Source organism: Emys orbicularis, chromosome 1 (genome assembly GCF_028017835.1).
Source record: "Emys orbicularis isolate rEmyOrb1 chromosome 1, rEmyOrb1.hap1, whole genome shotgun sequence".
In the NCBI taxonomy this organism is placed as follows: Eukaryota; Metazoa; Chordata; order Testudines; family Emydidae; genus Emys; species Emys orbicularis.
Window position 1 is genome coordinate 21168821 of NC_088683.1, and position 20609 is coordinate 21189429.

Below are 20609 nucleotides of genomic sequence, written 5' to 3' on the forward strand. Positions count from 1 at the left end.
CATGGAGACTTACTGTGTAGCAAGCCAGGGTGTAAATCCACAGTGCACTAGCTTGCCATGCACTAACTGGCCATGTGGACCCTGCTACCATGCCACAGGAGCAGTATGTCAAAGCACGCTGTAGATCTTTAGCGTACAGTGGCCAGTTACTGCGTGGCAGGCGTGTGCACTGTAGATTCACACCCTAGTTTGTCACTCACTATTTCTCTGCGTAGACAAGCCCATCTTACTCACAATAACAATTGCATTTGTCTCTATTCATACTGAAATCAAAGGACTACTCGTGGAGCATGGTAGCACTCAGCCTGAGCAAGAGTGGCACAAATGGCCCTAAATAAGGATGTTCTTCAAGGACTTTATTTTACCATTTCCAAGATCATGATTAGCCAACCTAGTCTTAACATATCATTATGTGAGGAAATTAAGGGAATCTTATGAACATCAGCAGCCTGTAAACCTCTTGAACTATCTCTTGGGTTTGCAAAGCCATCCTGCACACACAGGAATCGTCTTGAATTAGCAGCCTGCCATTTAAACCCATGTTTCTTTTCTGATGGTGATTCAATTCTTTATAAAACACCCACTTGTATTATTTAAAGAGAAACCTGTTCCAGAGCCAGAAGAAAAGCTACAGTCTCGGAGTGTTAACATGCCACCTGTCCTGCAGAAAGGAGTGTCTTTTTTACTTGAACTCAGCATTATTCAATGTAATTCACTCTAGTGGGGAGGAGATTCTGGCAAGGCTACACAACTGTAAACTAGTGAATGTGGGTGGCCTTTATGTCATATATATACATATATATATATACACACACACACACTGTATTAGGGTGACCAGATGGGATGAAGAAAATATCGGGACACATGGGGGGGGGGGGGGGAGGAGTCCCGCCGGCGGAGCAAAAAAAAAACCAGGAGTGCAAGCATCAGTCGGGACGCGGGACAGACCCCTAAATATCGGGACGTCTGGTCACCCTACACTGTATTGATAAAATATTATTTCAACAAAATAATTGAAATGAATATACAAGGAGTAGCACAGAGATTGCTGTTAACAGGACTTCAATTATACAAACATAGACCATTATCTGGCTACCCTTCCTTATGAGGAATAGAACCTTACTCCACATTACGCTACAAGCACGTCCATTGCAATCAATAACGTAATGATTAATAAACCAACAACTCATAAATACAATATCGAGACATGTTTCTTACTCAAATCTAGAAACAGTACAGAACGGATCCATAGGGCCCGATCATGACCCTAGTAGTGTGCACCTGCAGGTAAACACCCATGCCCTAGAGCTAAAATATGGTGGCTGAGTTCTGGGCTGTGTCTTTAAGAGACATAGCATAACCCACACAGCGTCTGGGTGTGGTGTTCTGTCCCGTCTAGTGGGACTGAGACCACTTAAAGAGAGAGAGTTAAATGAGTCTGCTCTAAAATGGGTCTGTTGGTGTTACAATAGCACAGTACTTTCATCACGGGGGGGGGGGGGGGGAGGGTGCCCTGTGGGCCTGTCTAAATTACAGCAGCCTCCCCATGTTGCCTATGGGCCATAGCGCTGGCCAGAATCTCTGCAGCAGTGCATGCTGCACCCCACCTTTTGCATGCCTGCTAAGAGGGGGTCTTCAGAAGGTAGTCTTATGGCTGTTTTTCACAGTGCCTGCAACAGAAATCCCTCTTCCCCCTAAAAAAAACAAAACCACCACAGATCTGGGGCTGTCACACAGCTTTGTGCTACTCTGACCATTTTACCCAGCATAAAAGGGCCAGAGTGAGGGTGAGGAGCTTGTATAGTGGATGAAAACCCCTTTGAAAGAAAATGACCCAGTGCTGTATTATTAAGTATTGGAATGAGAAAATAGGGTCTAGTTGCTGAAAAGATTTCCAATAATTCCATTCAGACATTTGATATGAGAGAGCAATTTTTTCTGGTGGAGGAAACTTTAAGAGTGCTTTTCCCCTGCATGCGCATGTGTCTCCTGAAAGTGGAGGAACCTTAAAGAAATTGCTCATTTCCTAATAGCTATTGGCCTTCAGTTCCTGCCTGGAATGGCTTCTTATATGTCATTAAAAATACCCCAAGTACCCAGACGGGATGTGTGAACTGGAGCAGACCTAAAGCTCCCCGTGCCACATTCCCTTAAATCAGTAGCTGTATAAACATCAAGTAACAACAGCAGCAAAGAAGAGAATTTTTGTGCTTCGAGTAATATAGCATTTACTCCAATAATTAGGTTTTAATTGCAGTAAAATGGCTGTAACACTCTGGGAACGGAATGAGCACAGGAAGGAGCTGTGATAGAAGACAGGCGTATACAGATTAGGGAGCTGATGGAGAGCAAGAAATAACATTTTAAATCACGTTCAACATCTCAGGTTTGGAGCAAGAAATGAAAGAGAAAAATCTGAAAATCCTATTTGGATTCTAGTCTATTCAGGTTTTTATACCACCCTCATCACCACAGTATCTGAGCACCATTAAGTGACATGACTAACATCTGTCACGTGGAATTTGTCACATGGAAAATTATTATTACTATTCTTTTTTAGTAAAGAAGAACATGAAGGTAAGGGGGAGGGATATGTTCAAGAGGGGAAGGATTCTTCCTGTTTATATGGGTACATGTTTGTTATGTCTGCGGGAGTGAGAGTGTCCATGACATTGTGTCTACAAAAGGAAAGTGTGGTTCTTTGTCTCTCTCTAGTGCTAGTCCACATAAGAGAATATCAATCCGCTACTGCTTTCAGCTAATGGACATAGTCCTTGGGCTCAAGCAGCAGATGTGCAGGCTTCAAGTGCAAGAGGTCCTTGGAACAAACCCTACTGTTGGCTTAAGCAGAGCTGGTGATATCTAGGCTTGGCAGAATTTGATTTTGACAGATAATATCAATATTTGTATGCATTTTTTTTAGATTTTTATCAATTCAAATTTCCCAGATGATGGGGTGTCAGATCACAAGGGGGCTCAGACAATAATTATTTAATGACAATTGATGGTTATTCAAAAAGTAAAAGCTTTATAACCATTAAAACACAAATTGTCAGCATTGCATGTCAAAATGTACAAAGTAAAGATCCTTAAATCAAACTATAACAAATTCTCAACTAGCATTTTTCTTACTTTGCTTATCTGTAAGTTTTGCTTATTATTGATGCAAATATTTTTTTCATTGGCTTGCTTGTGTGTGGTGAAATCAGTGTTCACTGACATTTACCAATAGATGCTAATCCTTCCAAGCCCAGTTCTATCTAGATTAATAAATATATCACACTTATCCCAAGTAGTACTCAACCCTGGTTTGTGAAATAATGCTCACCATGTTTTGCACCAATTCAGCGGCACCATTTGTTGCCACGTGGGAGGTTTGCATGAAAGTGGGAGGTAGGGAAGGTATTTAAGAACATTCAGGGTAAGGGAGGTATGCAGAAGTGGGAGTGGTATGGAGAAATGCTGCATATGTGGAGAGAGAGAGGAATTAATGTGGCTAACCAAAGAAGACTCATAGAGTCAAATACAGTAGAAAATCAGCACATTCAAGCCTCAGCGGAAGTTGGAAAGGAACAATAGTTCACTTCTAAATGTCTTCACACATTTCATATGACCTTTTTAGAAAAGAAAATACCTGAAAATATTTAGAATCTTGTCTTTCTGATTCCATACACCACACTACACAGTGAGATATGCTAATATGCAAAGATATTTGCACATCGCCAGCACTGACGCATCTTGTAATCTGTCATAAAGGGAAACTGTGTACAATGATGGCTATAAAGCACTGCACAAATGTCATAAGAGGATCAACTCCATGTTTCCTGTCTTAGAGCCTGTGAAATTTAAGAGGGCATTTTCTTTTTTATTGAACCCTCGCTCAGCTTCTATAATACTCAGCTGTTTATGTAACCGTAAAGTAAAGATTATCAAGGACAATGTCTCCAGGGGACTATGCACAACTACTATCCCACTTTAAATATTAAACCACAGAAAGGATTCTAAAATCACATCATGGGGCTGGTTTAAAGCCACAGAAAGCAAGGAAATTCCAAGTTAAGACTGGAAATCCAGTCTGACATTAACTCAAACTGTTAGCAGGAGGGTGTTTTGAGCTTGCATTGCCTTGCTTTCGTGGGTGAAAAACAGATGCATAATGCTCCTTTAATGTCCCTTTTGTGGTTTAATTTCCTTTCAAACTGTCTGAAGCCCAACTCTGAATATTTTCTCTTAAAATAAACATTTACGGACTATTCATTTTTCAAATCTGATTTTTTTAACTTTAAAGATGTCAGGCTGGAGCCCCTGTGCTCAGGTCAGAACCAGGGAGGGTGCGGGGAAAATTGGCTCTAAGCCATCTTTCCACTCCCCTAATCCTCCGCCCAAACAGAGGCTTTACTGCATTTCTGTGTTGCTTAGCATTTGCTTCAGCACACTGCACTGCAACTTCCCCCCTCCTCTCTCTCCCCCTCCTCGCCTCCACTTCCATCCATGCCTTCAACCCATCCAGGAATTCCCCTACGCCAGGGGATGGGAGTGGGTGATATAGAACTGCATATGCTGTCTTTAGATCCCCCAAGAATTCCCACTACATCAGGGAAATCGCAGGCACTGGCTTTCTCCTTTGCCCGGCAGTGCTCAACCCCCACTCAGCCCCAGGCCCTGCCCCCACTCCACCCCTTCCCCCAACCCCCAACCCCCACCCTACTTCTTCCCTCCCAGTTCTGCCCCCTCCCCCAAGTGTGCCCCGTCCCTGCTCCTCTCCACTAGCGCCTCCTGCCCACCGCGGAACAGCTGATCACAGCGGGTGGGTTGCGCTGGAAGGGAGAGGGAGGAGTTGAGTGGCGGGGCTGCCTGCGGGTGGGAGTCGCTGGGGGGGGGCCGGGAGGGGGAGAGCTGGCTGCCAGGGGGTGTTAAGCACCTACTAATTTTTTTCCATCCGTGCTCCAGCCCTGAAGCACCCATGGAGTTGGCGCTTATGAGGGAAATCCACAGCTAGGACATCCCTCCGTCCCCTTTGTACTGAGGAAGCAGGACATAGGAGATGGAGCCCGGATCACACCCTCTAACCTATGCATGCTCAAAATACCACCTTTCTGTCACTAATTTCAGATGTTCCCAAACCACTGCAAGTGACTGGTTGGCCCAAGAGATAGGGAGCCTTTCAGTTGTAGTTTAGCAGTTAGAATCAGGGCCATGTGTGTAATGACAAAACCATTATCACTGAACACATCTTTTTAGTGGTTTTGGGATAACTCCAATAGAGCTGCCCACAACATAAGAAACTGGAACTTGGCTGATATTCCCTTATTGGAAGTCTCAGCAGAGGGTGATGGGAAGGAACGGGAAAGCTTTCACTTCTAGTGTATACAGAGCTCTGTGTATATAGAGCACATCTCATCCTTCAACTCTGGCATATTTCATTAGAAATGTATTCTTTTAAAAAAAATCTGAAACCCAGAAATTTATTTTGTAATTACACATAAAAAAGGCAAATAGAAAAAGAAGAAACAAAGGAGCTGTATGTCTGTATAGTTTCAGCCCTAGATGATTATTTTTGGACTTCTCTATTGGTCACAGAGAATTCAGCAGAAGTGCAGACAGGACCTCATTAATGAGAATGTACTGGAAAAAGTCCTGTAGCCTTTAATAGGGAGTAATAATTCTCTAATAGAATTCTCAAACCAACCTTTCGCAGGGTTCTAACTCTAGTAAATCACACAGGATCAATCTCTAATCCCTTATATAGGTTTTTGAGAACAATTTCTCACTTTAGTAAATTCAACAGGACTTTGCCATGCAGGAATGCAGTTTAAGGACTGCAATTAAATCCCAAACTCATGTATATTCTGTACAAGGTTGAAATTGTCTCCAGTTTTGTGTTAGTTCAAGAATATTTCATTTGAGAGGGGTCAGGGTTTGCAAGCTCTTTGTGTGCACTCTTATACTTCTCTCCATCTTCAGAACGAAGCAGTTCTGGTTTCCGCACCCTCTCAGATGTTAACTCAGTGCTAATTTGGGAAAAGCAGTTTTCACATTCAGCACGGAGAGACTGATAACTGAATCCACAAAGGAATGACACATTTTCAGCGATGAAGTGCAGGGGATGCGGACAATGGCTGTGCTTTCCCACTGCATAAATCCTCCTGACTCAGCTGTCATTGTGTGAATCTACTGCACAAAAGCAGCTTTTACTTGCATGACTGGGCTTTATTTCACCAAGGCCATCACAATGGACATGGGTCCTGTGCTATTCTTAGTATTAATCTACCCCACAGCAAGATACTCTCCTGGCAGAATCTATCTATACAGATCAGTGACAAACTCTCACTTCCACTTCAATGTTCCCTGAAGTCCAGATACCCTGTCTATCATCAGAACAATAAGAAATCAATGAGCAATATTTCTGGACTATCAGGCGACAACTGCCTGCAAAAGCAATACCCAGTTGATGCAAACCTGTTCTCTCTGTCGCCCATGGGAGGTTTGCCATTGATTTCAATGGGAGCAGAATCAGATCCAATGTGTTTATCATTATTATTATTATATACATGTTATCTGTATTACATTAACATCTCGAGATCTCAATTAGGGATCCATTGTGTTAGGCACCATCCATGCATCTAATAAAAAGTAAATCCCTTCCCAAGAGATATTGCAGTTTAAACAAAATAATACTAACGTGATACCAGGAAATCTTGGCAATAGCTAATATGCTTGTCCATTAAAGGTCATGTTTCAAAAGATACCTTCCCTTTTGCACTTGAAAAATTTGCATCTGTATTTTTGCACCTGCACTGAATTGTAGATGCAAATATGGTTACCTGACCCTCACGGTAGGTGCAAACATTTGAACACATTTTTGGGGTTCAGAAATAGGAATGCAAATACAAATTGTATCTACAGAAAGAGAGGCTGTCGGCCCTTTACAAAATTTAGCCCTAAGTCTTTTAAATATCAATATGAGGTTGTCTAGAGTGTCTTAAATTACTTTAAACAAGCTATTGGAACCAGTTAGCTTTTTAAATCTGTGAATGCATGAATATGATAATGGACAAAAATAAACATACATTTGTGCACCTATCCAAATCCCACTGGAGTTAGTAGAAACTGACTTCACTTGGAATTGGATAGGCCTTTATTTGCATGTGCAAATTCTTTGATAACACCTGTAGTTGTGGTTTTTGTACTGGCAAATGAGCACTTCTGAGTCTAACTGATGAACTGCACATTGTAATTGAAGTTACTCTCCCGTGTGAAAATAGCAAAGATTCCAGTGATGGAGGGCACCCAGGGCTCCTTTGACACTCCAACATATTGGGAGCTATGGCATGTTTGAGGGCTCCTGTTATCTAATTTTCCTTCTCCTCTTTCTCCTCCTGGGGAGTCTGGAGGACCAATGTCAGAACTGCACCTCAGAGATGACCCGGTTGCATTATGAACTGGCCTGTAGAGGGTGCAACTCCAGTCAACATTCTCTCTAGCATTTGTGCTCAGACTTCCCTGCTGGTACTTACTCAGGCCTAGAAGTCCTGTTTAACATATATGTACAGCAGTCTGCTCCTGCCACATGATACTGCTTTAGCTGCTGCCTCTGGATATGGTTTAAATTTAATCACACTCCACAAATCTCAATATAATTAAAAACCAAAAAGCGCTCCTTTATAAATCACTCTTGATTAGTTTAACTGGTTTAAGACAAAATTCTGCTCCATATCAAGGAGAGGTAAACATGTCATGGGTGTTACTGGAAAGGAACTGTTTGCGGTATGCTAGACTTTAAGAGCTACATGAATATAACACTGGAAAAAATGTACGTCTCTCATACCATTCAGCCAACGGGAATCATGCTGCTCTGTCCTGATCGGATGATGGTGCCCCAGAGTTCGGAAAATGGCAAAATCTCTACCCATGAAGTCTGCTGCTGTCCCAGAGTACAATTCTCCATCTGTGGAATGATATGAGATAACTGTAAACATTCTGTCGAGATGTGAACACATATTGCTACCTGTTACACTATTCCCAAATCATTCAGTGATCATGAGTAGGCTCCAAAAATCAGGAGACTGGCTTAAAAGTTGTGAGGTTTTAAAATGTAATTGGTGGTGGTACTCTTTATTTGCCCTCTGGTTTCTGAGCCTTTGGGATGCACTGGGGTCGTATTTTCAGGATTTTCTCTGCAACCATGAGGGCTAGAAATTTAGTAGTTTTTTTTTTTTAATTAAAGCTGAGTTTCTCACATAATCACTTGCCTCTAGGAGCTGGGACATTTAAGAAAAGTACCAAATATTGCAATACTTGTGATAAAATAGCAAGAGTTGGCAACCTTGCTTTTATGTTATATTGATGGAATATAGGGACCAAGCCACATCAATGATATCATAGCGAAACTTTATTCCTCCTGTTGAAGATGTCTGCATATAGTTCCAGGTGTTATATCCTAGTGTTAAGCGTGACATCTTTCTGATACATGTCTGTGGTTGTCTTTTCGGTACCTGCTAAAGCAGCCACTTGAAGATATTAGACCCCGATTCTCAAGTAAGAATGGCAGTGATTTACATCTCACTTTGCACCGCTGCAAATGGTTACACAAGGTGTCAAGCTATGGAGAATCAGGCCCATTGGTTCCCAGTTCAGAAAGTTGCTGAATTCTTTCCTTGAATTGTTTACATGTGAACTGCTTTCTCATATCGGATTTTAATTATGAATTCTTTGGAAGCACTTTCATGAGCATCCTCCCCTGCTTGGGAAATAGAACATTTTTTTTTTCCTTTCTGTGAACTTTCTGCTTGCAAGACTGTCACTCAGTGGCACACATTTCTCTCAGCATAGGTAGTAGGGAAGGAGGATAAACCTTTCTGTGGCATCCAGCCCATACGCAGTACACAGGTGGTCAAGTCTGAAATCAAACTCACATAATAACATAGACCCAGAAATGCCACTGCTGATCCAACCAGAAGGGTTACCAGGGACAAAGAATGATGTGGTCCCAATTCAAAAGGCGAAGCTCAAATCTCACAATAGATCCTTGCATTGTGCCACTGTTCACAGTAGTCCTAGACCACTTGGTGAAGAGATGAATTCCAAGAAAAAGAATTAGATACACAATTAGAATTTTATCCACAAGCAGTTTCAAGGTGCCAGATATACAGCCAAATGATGGTGCCAGTTTTGTTAGAAGTAAATGCAGAGGTATTCCATGGATTTACTCTGGATTTAGAAAGCTGAGAGTACACTTTGCAGGATTGGGCCTTTATAGTGCATATATAAGCAGATCCAGTCCAGAGTTTCCCTTGGAAATTAAAATAAAAGTATGTCATTCCTCTCAACCAATATTTTAGCTGCCCATCTTAAAAGCGTCATTAGACAGAAGGATAAATCTGAGGATGAAGCAACAGTTTTTTAAAGCTCAAGTGATTGATTTTTCTGGTCAGGCTGAATCCCACCATAGTCTGATTTTCAAACACCCTTTTGGAAACAAGCGTATGATTCTCATGCCAATTTTAGATATTTCCATGGTGGGACAGCCATGTCCAAACATGCCTGTTGGATAACATTAGCGTCTTTCCCCTGAAACACTGACAGCATAAAATTATCAATTGATGCTACAATGACTGTTTACCATATGGTATTCATGAAAGTCAGGAAGGGTGAAAACATGATAGTAGTAAGGCGTGGAATTGAATGAATTCACAGCAGAGATTATAAGCAAATAGACCAGTCGTGCCCAGCAGGAGGTGTAATCAGAAGTGAAACAGAACAGCATATCATTAATTAACAATTTCTCATTCTTCTGTTTCATTTTCTACTTTTTTTTCCAAACAGGAGACAATCACTTAATTATAGTCCGTATTATGTACAGCATATGCAGCTGAGATTTTAAAGAACAACAACCCTTTTGGCTTGTGAAAAATGACTTTGATGCTCCTCTTAACCTTTCCTTAACCTTATCCTCATTTTCTTTTCATCCACTCCCAAGCAAGTCAGGATAAATCAATATAAATCAACAAAACCAGTTTTTTATTTCTGAGTTGTCAACAGATGGGAAAGTCACTCAAGGAAAAAAAAGGATTCCAAATTTAATAATAGACTATTACAATTAAGCAAATAGTTCAACAACTTATTAAGATTTTTGTTATATTTTGCATTTTTGGGTCCCTTGGCACTTGAGGATCTCATTCAACACATGAAGAACTGTAAAACTGTTGAGGTGCAGTCACCTCAGGAATGCAACATGGCTTCCTGGTTTGTGCCAGCTCATCACATGACAATTTAACATTATTGTGCTCTGATATGATCTGATGGAGATTGTCTTTGCCAGCAGTCATAGGTGGGGTGGGAATCTCACCAACAAGAAGCTGAAGGATACATTTTACATCGAGTTCTGAACTGGGCTAGAACTTAGCTTTTGGAGGTCAAAAGGCAAGTTTTTTCTTTCTATTACAGCTACCTCTAAGTAGGGATGGGTAAGTATGTTTCAAGAAAAGAACTATTTGACTCTTGGCCTACAACTTGAACTGATTCACTGAGATATGCAAGAGTTCCGACAGGGTTCAATCCAGTGCCCTTTGAAGTCAATGGAATTAGATGAGGCCCTTATCGTGGGTAAGGGTGAGAGATTGGGCTTTCATGGGTAAGAATTGCAGGACTGAGCCCATTGTGTTTTAAAAATCATTTCTAATTTTTTGTACATCTCTGTGTCTCCTTGTTCCAGTTAGGATTAGATGCACAGTACGGCAGGAAGGGGTGTTCTTACTCTATTTCCAGTTCAACCAGGAGCAAGAAGTACCAAGAATCTCACAAGAGGGGTGAGCCTCTTTGTGTGCAATTTTTCGGATTCAGGATAACCCAAAATGATTTCCCAGAACTTGAGTTTGAAATCTAGATCAAAATTTTGCCCATTCTCTATGTATAAGCATTGGGTGTTTATGCAGCCCTACACTTTGGAACCTCGTGTGAATGACCCATGGCTACTATAAATTTAAAAGGGTTTCTCATGCCATTGCTAAGCCCCCTGACCTCCGATTAATGCCTAAATTGATAGTATTTTCACTAGCAGCTTTAAAAAATATTGGAATTTAAAGTTCAAAAAAATTACAATAATTTCTGAAGCTGAAAAAACCCAAATTGTCAGTTTTCATTTATGTCCAGACAGCATAAAGAAATGGATACCGCTCCCTATACCGAGCAAATACGTCATTTTCTTTCATCAGCATGCAGAGAGCTGTGTAAGGAGCTAGGTGTTGTGAAAACAAATCTCTTTGGCCAAAAGGACTGGTGTTGACACACATACACAAACAGATATATTGTATATTAACTTTCCAAATACAGAGGTGACCATTACAGTGCACAACCACTCTGTTTCTCATTGTAAATCTTTTGAACAGAACAGTTTTTCCTGATCCATTGAACTTTAAGAACAATTTCCAGATTTTCTTAGATACCAAGATGCCTGAAATTAAACAATGTTCATGTAACTTTTGTACTTTTTTGTCTTCAGCTCTTAACTATAAAAGAGTTGCTTAGTTCTTGGACATTAGTGAAGTTTGAGGTTCTTGTTTTAAGGTCATGATCAATTTTAGCTGTCCAAGGATGAAGATAAAACTAATGCTGGAATGGGCAGGTTACTGCAACAGGTTGGAAAGAATTCCCTAATGAAATCTGGTACCAAGTGGACAGAGGACTCCCTATTAAGGCTGGGTATGACAGAGTATTAGCAGCAGCACCCTGATCACTGATGTTGCTGCAGCATGAAGAAGGCTGAAGGCTCAGCGGTGAGCAATTAAATAGTTTTTGTTGGGGGATTATGAGCACCTGGGTGGTAATTACTGGACTAATGATGTAATTGGGAGGATACAAGTAGAAGAAACAGGAAGTAAAGTGGGGCTCAGCGGGGGAGGTGTGCTGATGAGGGAGGCTGTGTGGCAAACACCTGCTATAAGATGTCTGTGTTATGTTCTGTGTGTAAAAATGTGGAGAAATAAAAGATACCAGTGGTGAAAGGAAAACAGCTTGGACATCTTTATGACTGTTAGGTACCAGGAATAGGTTGGACAGTGCAGCACACCGGGTAACATCGGAGACACCCTATGACACTAGGACACTCAACAATGTCTTGACTCTGTTCCCACTGAATTCAATGGCAAAACTTCCATTGACTTCAATGGGAGCAGTTAAGACAAATATGAAGAGATTTTTGAAAATCCCAGATGGGATTTTCAGAGGAACTTAATGATTCCAATACTATTGGTAGTCAGTGCAACTGGACTGTCTAACTCCTTGACACTTCTTTGAAAATCCCTAAAGCCTAAGTGTCTCAGACTAATTCGTTAGTTAACAATCTTCTCTTAGAATCGTAGAATAGTAGGACTGGAAGGGACTTCGAGAGGTCATCTAGTTCAGTCCCCTGCACTCAAGGCAGGACTAAGTATTATCTAGACCATCCCTGACAGGTGTTTGTCTAACCTGCTCTTGCGACTTTCATAGTTGAAACACACCCTACCTTTCCCTTTTCCTCCTATCCTGTAATAGATGAAAGCAGTGCCTTGGGAGTAGATACTCCGAACACTTTCATGTATTAACATGCTCACATGCCGCTTGTTTAGTTAGCAACATATAGATAAGGAATGATGGCTAAAGAATGGCTTGGATTCTTGAGGGCATGTTCAAAACTGGCATCTACTCAGAGCAGAGTAGCAATAGATACCTTTAACGAACATTAAAAAATAATGAATAATGTTTGCAAGTGGATGGAGTGAGAAACATATTTTGAAAATATACCGGAACAATTTAATAATGATGAAATGTTTCTTTAAAGCACGATTGAATTTTATCAGGAAACCCTTTTATGCACATAAGTGTTTCTTTCAGATGAGACAAAAATGGAAAACCCTGAATACTAATGGCTATTAAATATCATAGGGCACTTTTTGCATATTAATCTTGGTGTCCTGCTGAAATTCCAACTTGGGCAATCACATTCTACTCACCTAAAATTTGCCTTGTTGTTTCTGAGTCAAGAATTTATTCTTTGCCTTCACTCTTTAAAAAAGTCACTGTTTAGGGTTGCTGGTAGTATAGAAGCTATGTTACCCCTCAGAGGTGGCTGCCTTTTAGTGACGGTTGAGTGATCATTTTAAATATCCACAGAAAAAACCCTGTGAGTATATGTGGGTGCAAATTGCAATCCCTGGCCTTGAAGAAGGCAGCTGCAGCAAAGGAAATATTCACTTATAGGAAAAGGCAGGAGAAAGTACAGCTGTCTCCTTCCAAAGGGCTTTACTATGGCAGTGGTCCCCAAACTGCAAGGCGCACTCCCCTAGGGAAGCACAGAGGAACGTGCAGGTGTGTGTGGCAGGGCCCGGACCAGCCCCGCATGGGGGCTGGGGAATGAGTGTCACCCAGCCCTGCTCTGCCCCCAGCCACAGTTGCAGATCTGGCCCCAGCCTCGAGCCCCGGCTGCTGCCCCACCCCGGGCCCCGACTCCTGGCCCTGACCACAGCTCTGCTCCTGGCCTCGGCTCCCGACTGCATTTCCTGCGGGGCATGGACAGGTTCCATTACGGGTAAGGGGGAGTGCGACAGAAAAAGTTTTGGGACCACAGTACTATGGGAAAGCAGTTGTGGCTCAATCAGCTCATCTCCCAGCGAGCCTGGCTCCACCCTCTTCTGGGTCAAACCCACCCACTTGGAATGCTGTATCTGCTGCTTCAAAGGCCACATAGGTACAGTGGGGGCTGTGCTTCCCACCAGACCAACTTTCTGCCGGAGGGCCACTGGCAGAATAAGCCATTGGAAACCAGTGAGTGAATCTGGCCCCCACTTCGTAAAGTACTTAGGGAACTTTTTTAGTAAAATGTAGCATGATAATGTAGTCCATAACACAGTGTGGCAATAAGGAAACCAATCAGAAGTCTTAGAGAGGCAAAAATTCTCCTGTGGTTTAAAAAAGAAAAAAAAATCAATCTGCCTGATTTTCAAGAGTACAAGTAAGCACACTACTTGAAGCCTGAGTCAAAACCAAATAAGGTGCTCAGGATAATGATCTATAGTGAGGAAATATATATTTAAGACAGAGGAAAAAAATACTGAGGCAGCAAAAATGTGACTAACCTGACAAAGGCAAAGATTTGTTACAAACATTGAAAGCAAAGCCAAAGGAAATAAAATAATCATATTTGTGCAGGACCGGGTAAAAAAAGGAATGCAAAAGGTTAGACTCTTGACTTTGTGTGGTTGCATACCGTGTGTATCACGTAATACCGGCTTGTCATCATCCCTTTTCTTTATTGAATATTAAAGTAAATAGTCAACTCAATCCCAGGGGAGCAGCTCCATCACAAACTAAAGTTGCTCCAGGCATTAATTTATACACCAGCCTTTTAGGCACATGGTTCTTTCCTTTTCATTTGGAGTAAGTACAGGGTGCAAGTTGGAGCAAGGTATGTGCTTCTTTCTTGTTTACAAAACTGTGTGGCCCCAGGGCAGCTCATCACCTGTGATCATTAGGGCTACCTCTGGACTAAGTATTCTTTCTGTCTTTTATGAGCAAATGCAGTGTAAATGGAGCATGAATGTTTATTGGGTAAAGACCTACAATTACCAATGTTTGAAAAGTAATAGAGAATATAACTCACGCTGGACTAGTTTTTATCTTCTGGAGGGTTTTGGGGGGACACAGAACAGTGAACTTTTGAAAGTCCATTGATGCCTCCTTGATGCTGACGCAGACCATTGGATCTTGAGTTATAACTACTGATCTTGACCCCATAAAGTCATATATCAAGGACAAAGCCACTGTAGCAAAACCCATGAAGTTTTAACTGTTCAGGTAAGGGGAAAAGGGGAAAATGCCTTTTTATTTCCTTCTCACACAACACTCCTGTGCTTTGTTATAAGAACAAGATAAGAAAAAGGAAAAGGAAAAATTAGACATTAAAATAAAAAGGGAGGCTGAGATTTTCAGTGCAGTGTAGGGGATTTTGACACACATCTTCCATTAATTTAGTGACTCCTGATTTAATACTAGTTAATTCAATGAAGGATGTGTGTTTAAATCTCCTAGCCTGCTTTGCAAAACTCAGCCAGAAAATCTAAACAGGCTCAGTGAAGCAATAGTAACTTCAGGCCAGATTTTGTAAAGGTATTTAGGCACCTAACTCCAGTTGAAATCAGTGAAATCACTTAAACACCTTTAAAACTCAGGCCCTTCGACCCTGATCCTGCAACTGAAAGTGTTTAAACACCCCCACTCTCACCCCAGTGTCTTCATAGGGCCATCAGTAACCTCAGTGAGGCTCTGTGGGTGTGTTAGGAACTGGGACATAGGCAGTATGTCCTAGTGGGCAGAGCAGGTGTTAAGACGGGGAATGGAAGTAGGGGCCAGAGATGGAGTCAACTGCCAAGTGTCAGAGCCAAGGGCTGAGCCAGAGTCAGGAACAATAATTGAAGCTGAGGTTTGGAGCCTGGTTCAGGCCAAAGGTTGAACCAGAGTCAGAGCTGTGCTCAGACACCAAGTGCCAAGCCGAGGGTTGAGCCAGAGTCAGTCAGAAGTCAGAGCCAAGGGTCAGAGCCAGGACTGATAGCCGATGGTCAGGATCAAGGTGAAATGGTAGGAACAAGAGAGAGAGGCAAGAATCAGGCACAGAGCAGGAGCAAGGTGGAAGCTAGGAGTGAGGAGCAGCTCAGGAACTAGGAACAGAGTTGGATCAGGATTGCAGGAGGCAAACAAGAGCAGGGTCTGATGTGGCAGCAGCAGCAGAAGGTCGGCACAGTTGTTCAGACAGCCCAGCTGGCTCATTGATGGCTCAAGTAGAAGGAGTAAGCCAATCAGATGGCTGCAGGCCTTGGATGCTCCGAGAGAATGTCCTCTGGGGTTTGACCTTCCAGGTTTAGCGAGAGGCAGGAACGGCGCCATGGTTTTTGCCGCCCTAGGCAGCAGCGCTCCTCCTCTGAGCATTCAGAGGAGTCTGGGGTCTTCGGTGGCGGGGGTCCTTCCGCTCCGCGTCTTCAGGGCACTTCGGCAGCGGGTCCCAGAGTGAGTGAAGGACCCGCCGCCGAATTGCCGCCGAAGATCCAGAGCGGAAGGACCCCCCGCCGCCAAATTTCTGCCAAGGGTGGCAAAATGCCACCCCCTAAATCCTGCCGCCCTAGGCGACCGCCTAGGGTCGCCTAGTGGAAGCGCCGGCCCTGGCGAGAGACTACGTCACCCATCTCCCTTGGTGCTGATGAATGAGAATCAGCACTCCAGGGACCCCACAACCCCAGATTCTAGACCTGCACCCTAGCACCCATAGACAGTCAGCTGTAGAATCAGGTTCTTGGGGTTTGTATGTGGAAATTCCTGAGTATCCCTTGTTCCCACTGACTTCAGCTGAAATTAAGAGTGTGCAACACTTGCCACCTCAAGCTCTTAATGGGGAAACAAAGCAAAACAGCTGATATTTGAGGCATTTTTATATAGTCACCTTATTTTCAAAACACTTGGATAAATCATCTGCCAAATAATCAACCTGGAATTATTTTAACATAGAACTCTCACCCCAAAAACAACAACAACAAACTCACAACCACTGAGAAATAGCGTGAAAGGGAAAATGTAGCAAATTTGTATTTCTCTATGGAGAAAGTAGGTCTCATTCATTTTACACTGCCACACGTACCTATTAAAAGAGAAGCTGTCAGCAATTTGGGGTCATAGGGGCTTTTCCCTCGTCCATTTTCAAAATGTGAATCCTCCAGTTTAAAAATGTTGTCCTGTTGAGGAAAAGAAAAAACAATACAATTATCTGACAAAAGGACACTAATATTGAGTCTGATTCAATATAGTGTTGCATCCAAGATAGCTACAGAGGGCCAGATCCTCAGCCGGGGCAAATTGGAATATCACCCGGGAGGTCAATGAAGCTACACCTGCCTGCAGCAGCTAAGAATCTGGCCCAGACTGTCTGTCTTACAACTAGAATGACATTGCTGAACATCAGTCAAAAATCATTCAGACAACTCCTGAGCTCTAGTCTAATCCTCATATGTTTGTAATAACTTTGCATTGCTTTCAGTGGGAGTTTGCCTGGGTAAGGACTGAGTAAAGATCTTGGTGTTTGGACTTTGTATCTGGAATTAAAAAAGGTGAAGCATGTTTCACTGATCACGATAGCCACATTTCCCAAGGAGAAATCTTGGCATAAATTGCAGTGTTGCATCCTGCTCCAGCTAACTGGGCTTTTAAAGACCGGTATTTCCCTTATCCCCAGACTCAGTTCATTCACATTATTAGTAGTCATTTCTTTCAGTACTTTTCAATGCATTACTTTTTAGTTCTATGAGCTGGGGGAACAGCATGATGAGATATAAACGAGATCAAATAAAACCTCAGCCAACTCTAAACAAATCCGGTCCAATAAATACAAAACCATGGGATTTCAGTACATCTACTTATTTTTCATTGGCTCAGGGCCATATCTGCCAATCAAATTGAGCACAACGTTTCTAGTTTTTGCAATGTGGGTAAAATCCACATCTCCCATGTAAAGCCAGAATATATGGTGGGGACAGATTTCCGTCTCATCTGTACATGCCATGGACTATAGTTACAGATGCAGTTTGCTGTAACCCTCTTTTTCCCCTTCCTCTCCCACAGGATTATAGTCAGGGGTCCCATTGTGTTAGGTGCTGTACAGATGCATAAAAAGAAACAGTCCCATATTTTAGGCCTAACACAATATTAGTAGTTTAAAGCAACTAAGGCACATGATATTTTTCTTCCAATATCTTAACAACCTGCCTCCATATTTTCTCTCATCTTCCTTTTCTCATTCCCTTCATTCATACTTTGTCATGTACCTAGTCACCTCCTGTAAGGACTCTATGCTTTCTCTTATGCTATCTCCCTGTGCCTGAGGATCCTCTATGATCTGCATCATGGCATCTCTCTCTTCTCCTTCAACCTCTCCTTTTTTGTTTAGTCTTCAAACTATGATCTTCATTCCACCACTCTGACTCTATTTCCTGACTTTGCTCCCTCAAATCATTAATTGTAGCATATTAACTTACAAAAAATGAAAACTTGATCTGAACTTTAGCTGCACACCCCAAATCTAGTTCTTGCATAATAAATTAAAGGAATAAGCAGATGACATTATTAGTGCTGAACAATAGTAACAGAAAATGGCACTAATGCTATAAGCCATTTTTAATAAAAATGTTATTATCAATATATATTTCCTTGGGATTCTTTCATTAATGAAGATAATTGCTCAACCTGTACCCCAATGGATACTTGATAATGTTACAAGTTACTGTCATGACAGTTTTAATATCATCCCAAGGTAATCCAGTGTGCCATTATGAGACAAATAAGAAACAGATGTGGAGAATTATTCGATAGATGAAGGCCCTGATTTTAGACTCCATTGTAGCAGTTTGATGACACTGTGATTCCATTAACAATGGTTTATGACAGGCACAGCGGAGTGGAAAATCTGGCCAACAGAATATACGCATGATATATTCATATCTCTTGTGATATATTCATATCATTCAAAGCTCTTGGCTTTTGGGGAATAACCCTTTCTAAATAAAAGGAAAAATAGAGAAATCCCACAGTGTTTCAATATTTGAGTTTAAATACTATGTAAATATGTTAATTAAGTTCCCAAGTCTATCAGCAAGAAATAATAATAATACATGTATAATTGTTAGGTGACCCATAAATATATCATGGTTAGTTTGAAGGCTTCTGGAAGCATGCTCCCCTGGAAGCATAACCTATTACAAGTAGGGCAACTTGCCCAAATACATTTAAGTGCAGAAGTCACAGTAAAACTTCACCCCTTAGAATACAAACAAGCAGTAAACAGAGCAAATTATTAAGAAGATCTTGCACACACCCAGAAATAAGAGTAAGAAACAATAAAGAAGGAATCTGATTAGAAACAAGCATTTGGTTATGTGTTTCTGTACTTTGTGGCATTTAGGTCCGAATTCTGCTCTCAGAGGAGCTCATCAGTAGGAGATTGGGATCTCCACGCATGAATCTGAGGGCAAAATGTAGTGCTTAAAGTTTCTATAAAAATGTGCACTTGATCATTTTCAAGAGTGCTGGACATAGATCCAAAATGGAAACTCAGTTCAAATAATAAATAAAGGCGAGAAGTTTTTAGCGAGACAGTATGCAAACTATTTGCCCTTGGAAAAGTGCTTGAACATATAATTTGGAAACCTTCTGGGCTTTATAATTTGAATGCAAAGCATCACATCTTAGTGAATCAGCAAATCCCCTATCCATAAATAGCAAGAAGTACATAGTGGGCTCACAAACTCCTCACTGTTTCAAAATTGTTTGAAGTCTATTATATAATCAAAGACTGGCATTCATGAAAAAGCAAGCTGGTAGCAAGATGAAATTTTGTACAAGGGCAAATAAAAATCAGATAGATTTCAAAGAAAGGTTATTGTAACAAAATGACCTATGGACCTGATTCTCATTTACACTAAGGCCGCTCCCTTAGCTATGCTCAGCCCGAGCAAAGAAACCTAAAAATGGAGGGAAATGTAATGTATCCCCACTTTAAGGCCCCTTCATATCCTTAGTGTACATGAAATTCTGGCCCCAATATACTGAATATACAATAGTTTCATTTATTCGCTATGTGAATTATAAAAGTCTTTAGGTTTGGTTTCCTATAGATGCTCCCATGTAATTCAAGTCAACCCTAATGTAAAAGAGGGAAGAAGGATAATCCTGGAGGTAAAGCCTGAGAGACAGAAGGTGCAAAGCTTAGTTGTATTTATATTTTCCCATTGACTTAAGCTGAGTCAGGATTGGGCCCTGGGCTTCTATTCCTGGTTTTGCCACAGATTTTGAGTATGTCACTTAGGCCAAACTTTTCTAAAGTGGGTTCATACAGTTAGGTCCTTAGGGTCAAATTTTCAAAGTTATTTAGGTCTCTAACAATGCAGGTAAGAGCTTAGTAACTCCCATTAATTTAAACAGGTGTTAGGTGCCTAACCTGCTTAGGTACTTTTGAAAATCCCACTAGACACCTATCTGCATCTTTAAGTGGCTAAATAGCTTTGAAAATCTGGTTCTTAGGCTTTGGTAGAATTTGGGCAACTAACTCCATTAGGCTCCTTTGAAAATCCCAATCATAATTCAGGCCCCAATTTTTAGGCCCTGTTGATTTAAATGGGAACTGTGGTTGTTCAGGACCTCTAAAAATCAGGCCACCTTTACTTAGAGCTGAACTTTAGAGACCCAATTTTGAAAAGTTTGACTTTAATTTCTCAGTGGCTCAGATTCACCTGGTTAGCCTCAAAACACTCCTCTAGTACCCAGGGTTGTTTTGAGTCTGAATGATTTAATAGTTATAAAGGATTTAAGATCTGCAGAAGAACGTTGCTTATATATAAAAATGCAAATTATGATTAAATACATGCAATTCAAATGGGCTGTTCACAAACAGTTGCCTTTACTTATTTGCTATTCATTATTTCTGGTTTGTGATTGGTCATCTAAGTCACACAGTATGCTTCTGTTCCCTGATTGGATGAAAAAGCTGTTAAAACGGTTTGTCAATGTCAATTACCAAATACTCTTGTTCACGCATAAAT

General features: G+C 41.4%; 1 protein-coding gene across 1 annotated transcript in view; it reads right to left on the reverse strand.

Annotated features, from left to right (window-relative positions):
- Positions 1–20609, reverse strand: part of SEMA3A (semaphorin 3A) — a 423962-nt gene that overhangs the window by 63607 nt on the left and 339746 nt on the right. Inside the window, exons 6-7 of the mRNA XM_065423447.1 lie at positions 16661–16754; positions 7829–7948 (exon numbers count right to left, since the gene is read on the reverse strand). Coding sequence (XP_065279519.1) covers positions 7829–7948; positions 16661–16754 — 214 coding nt within the window. The remainder of the gene's footprint in view (positions 1–7828; positions 7949–16660; positions 16755–20609) is intronic.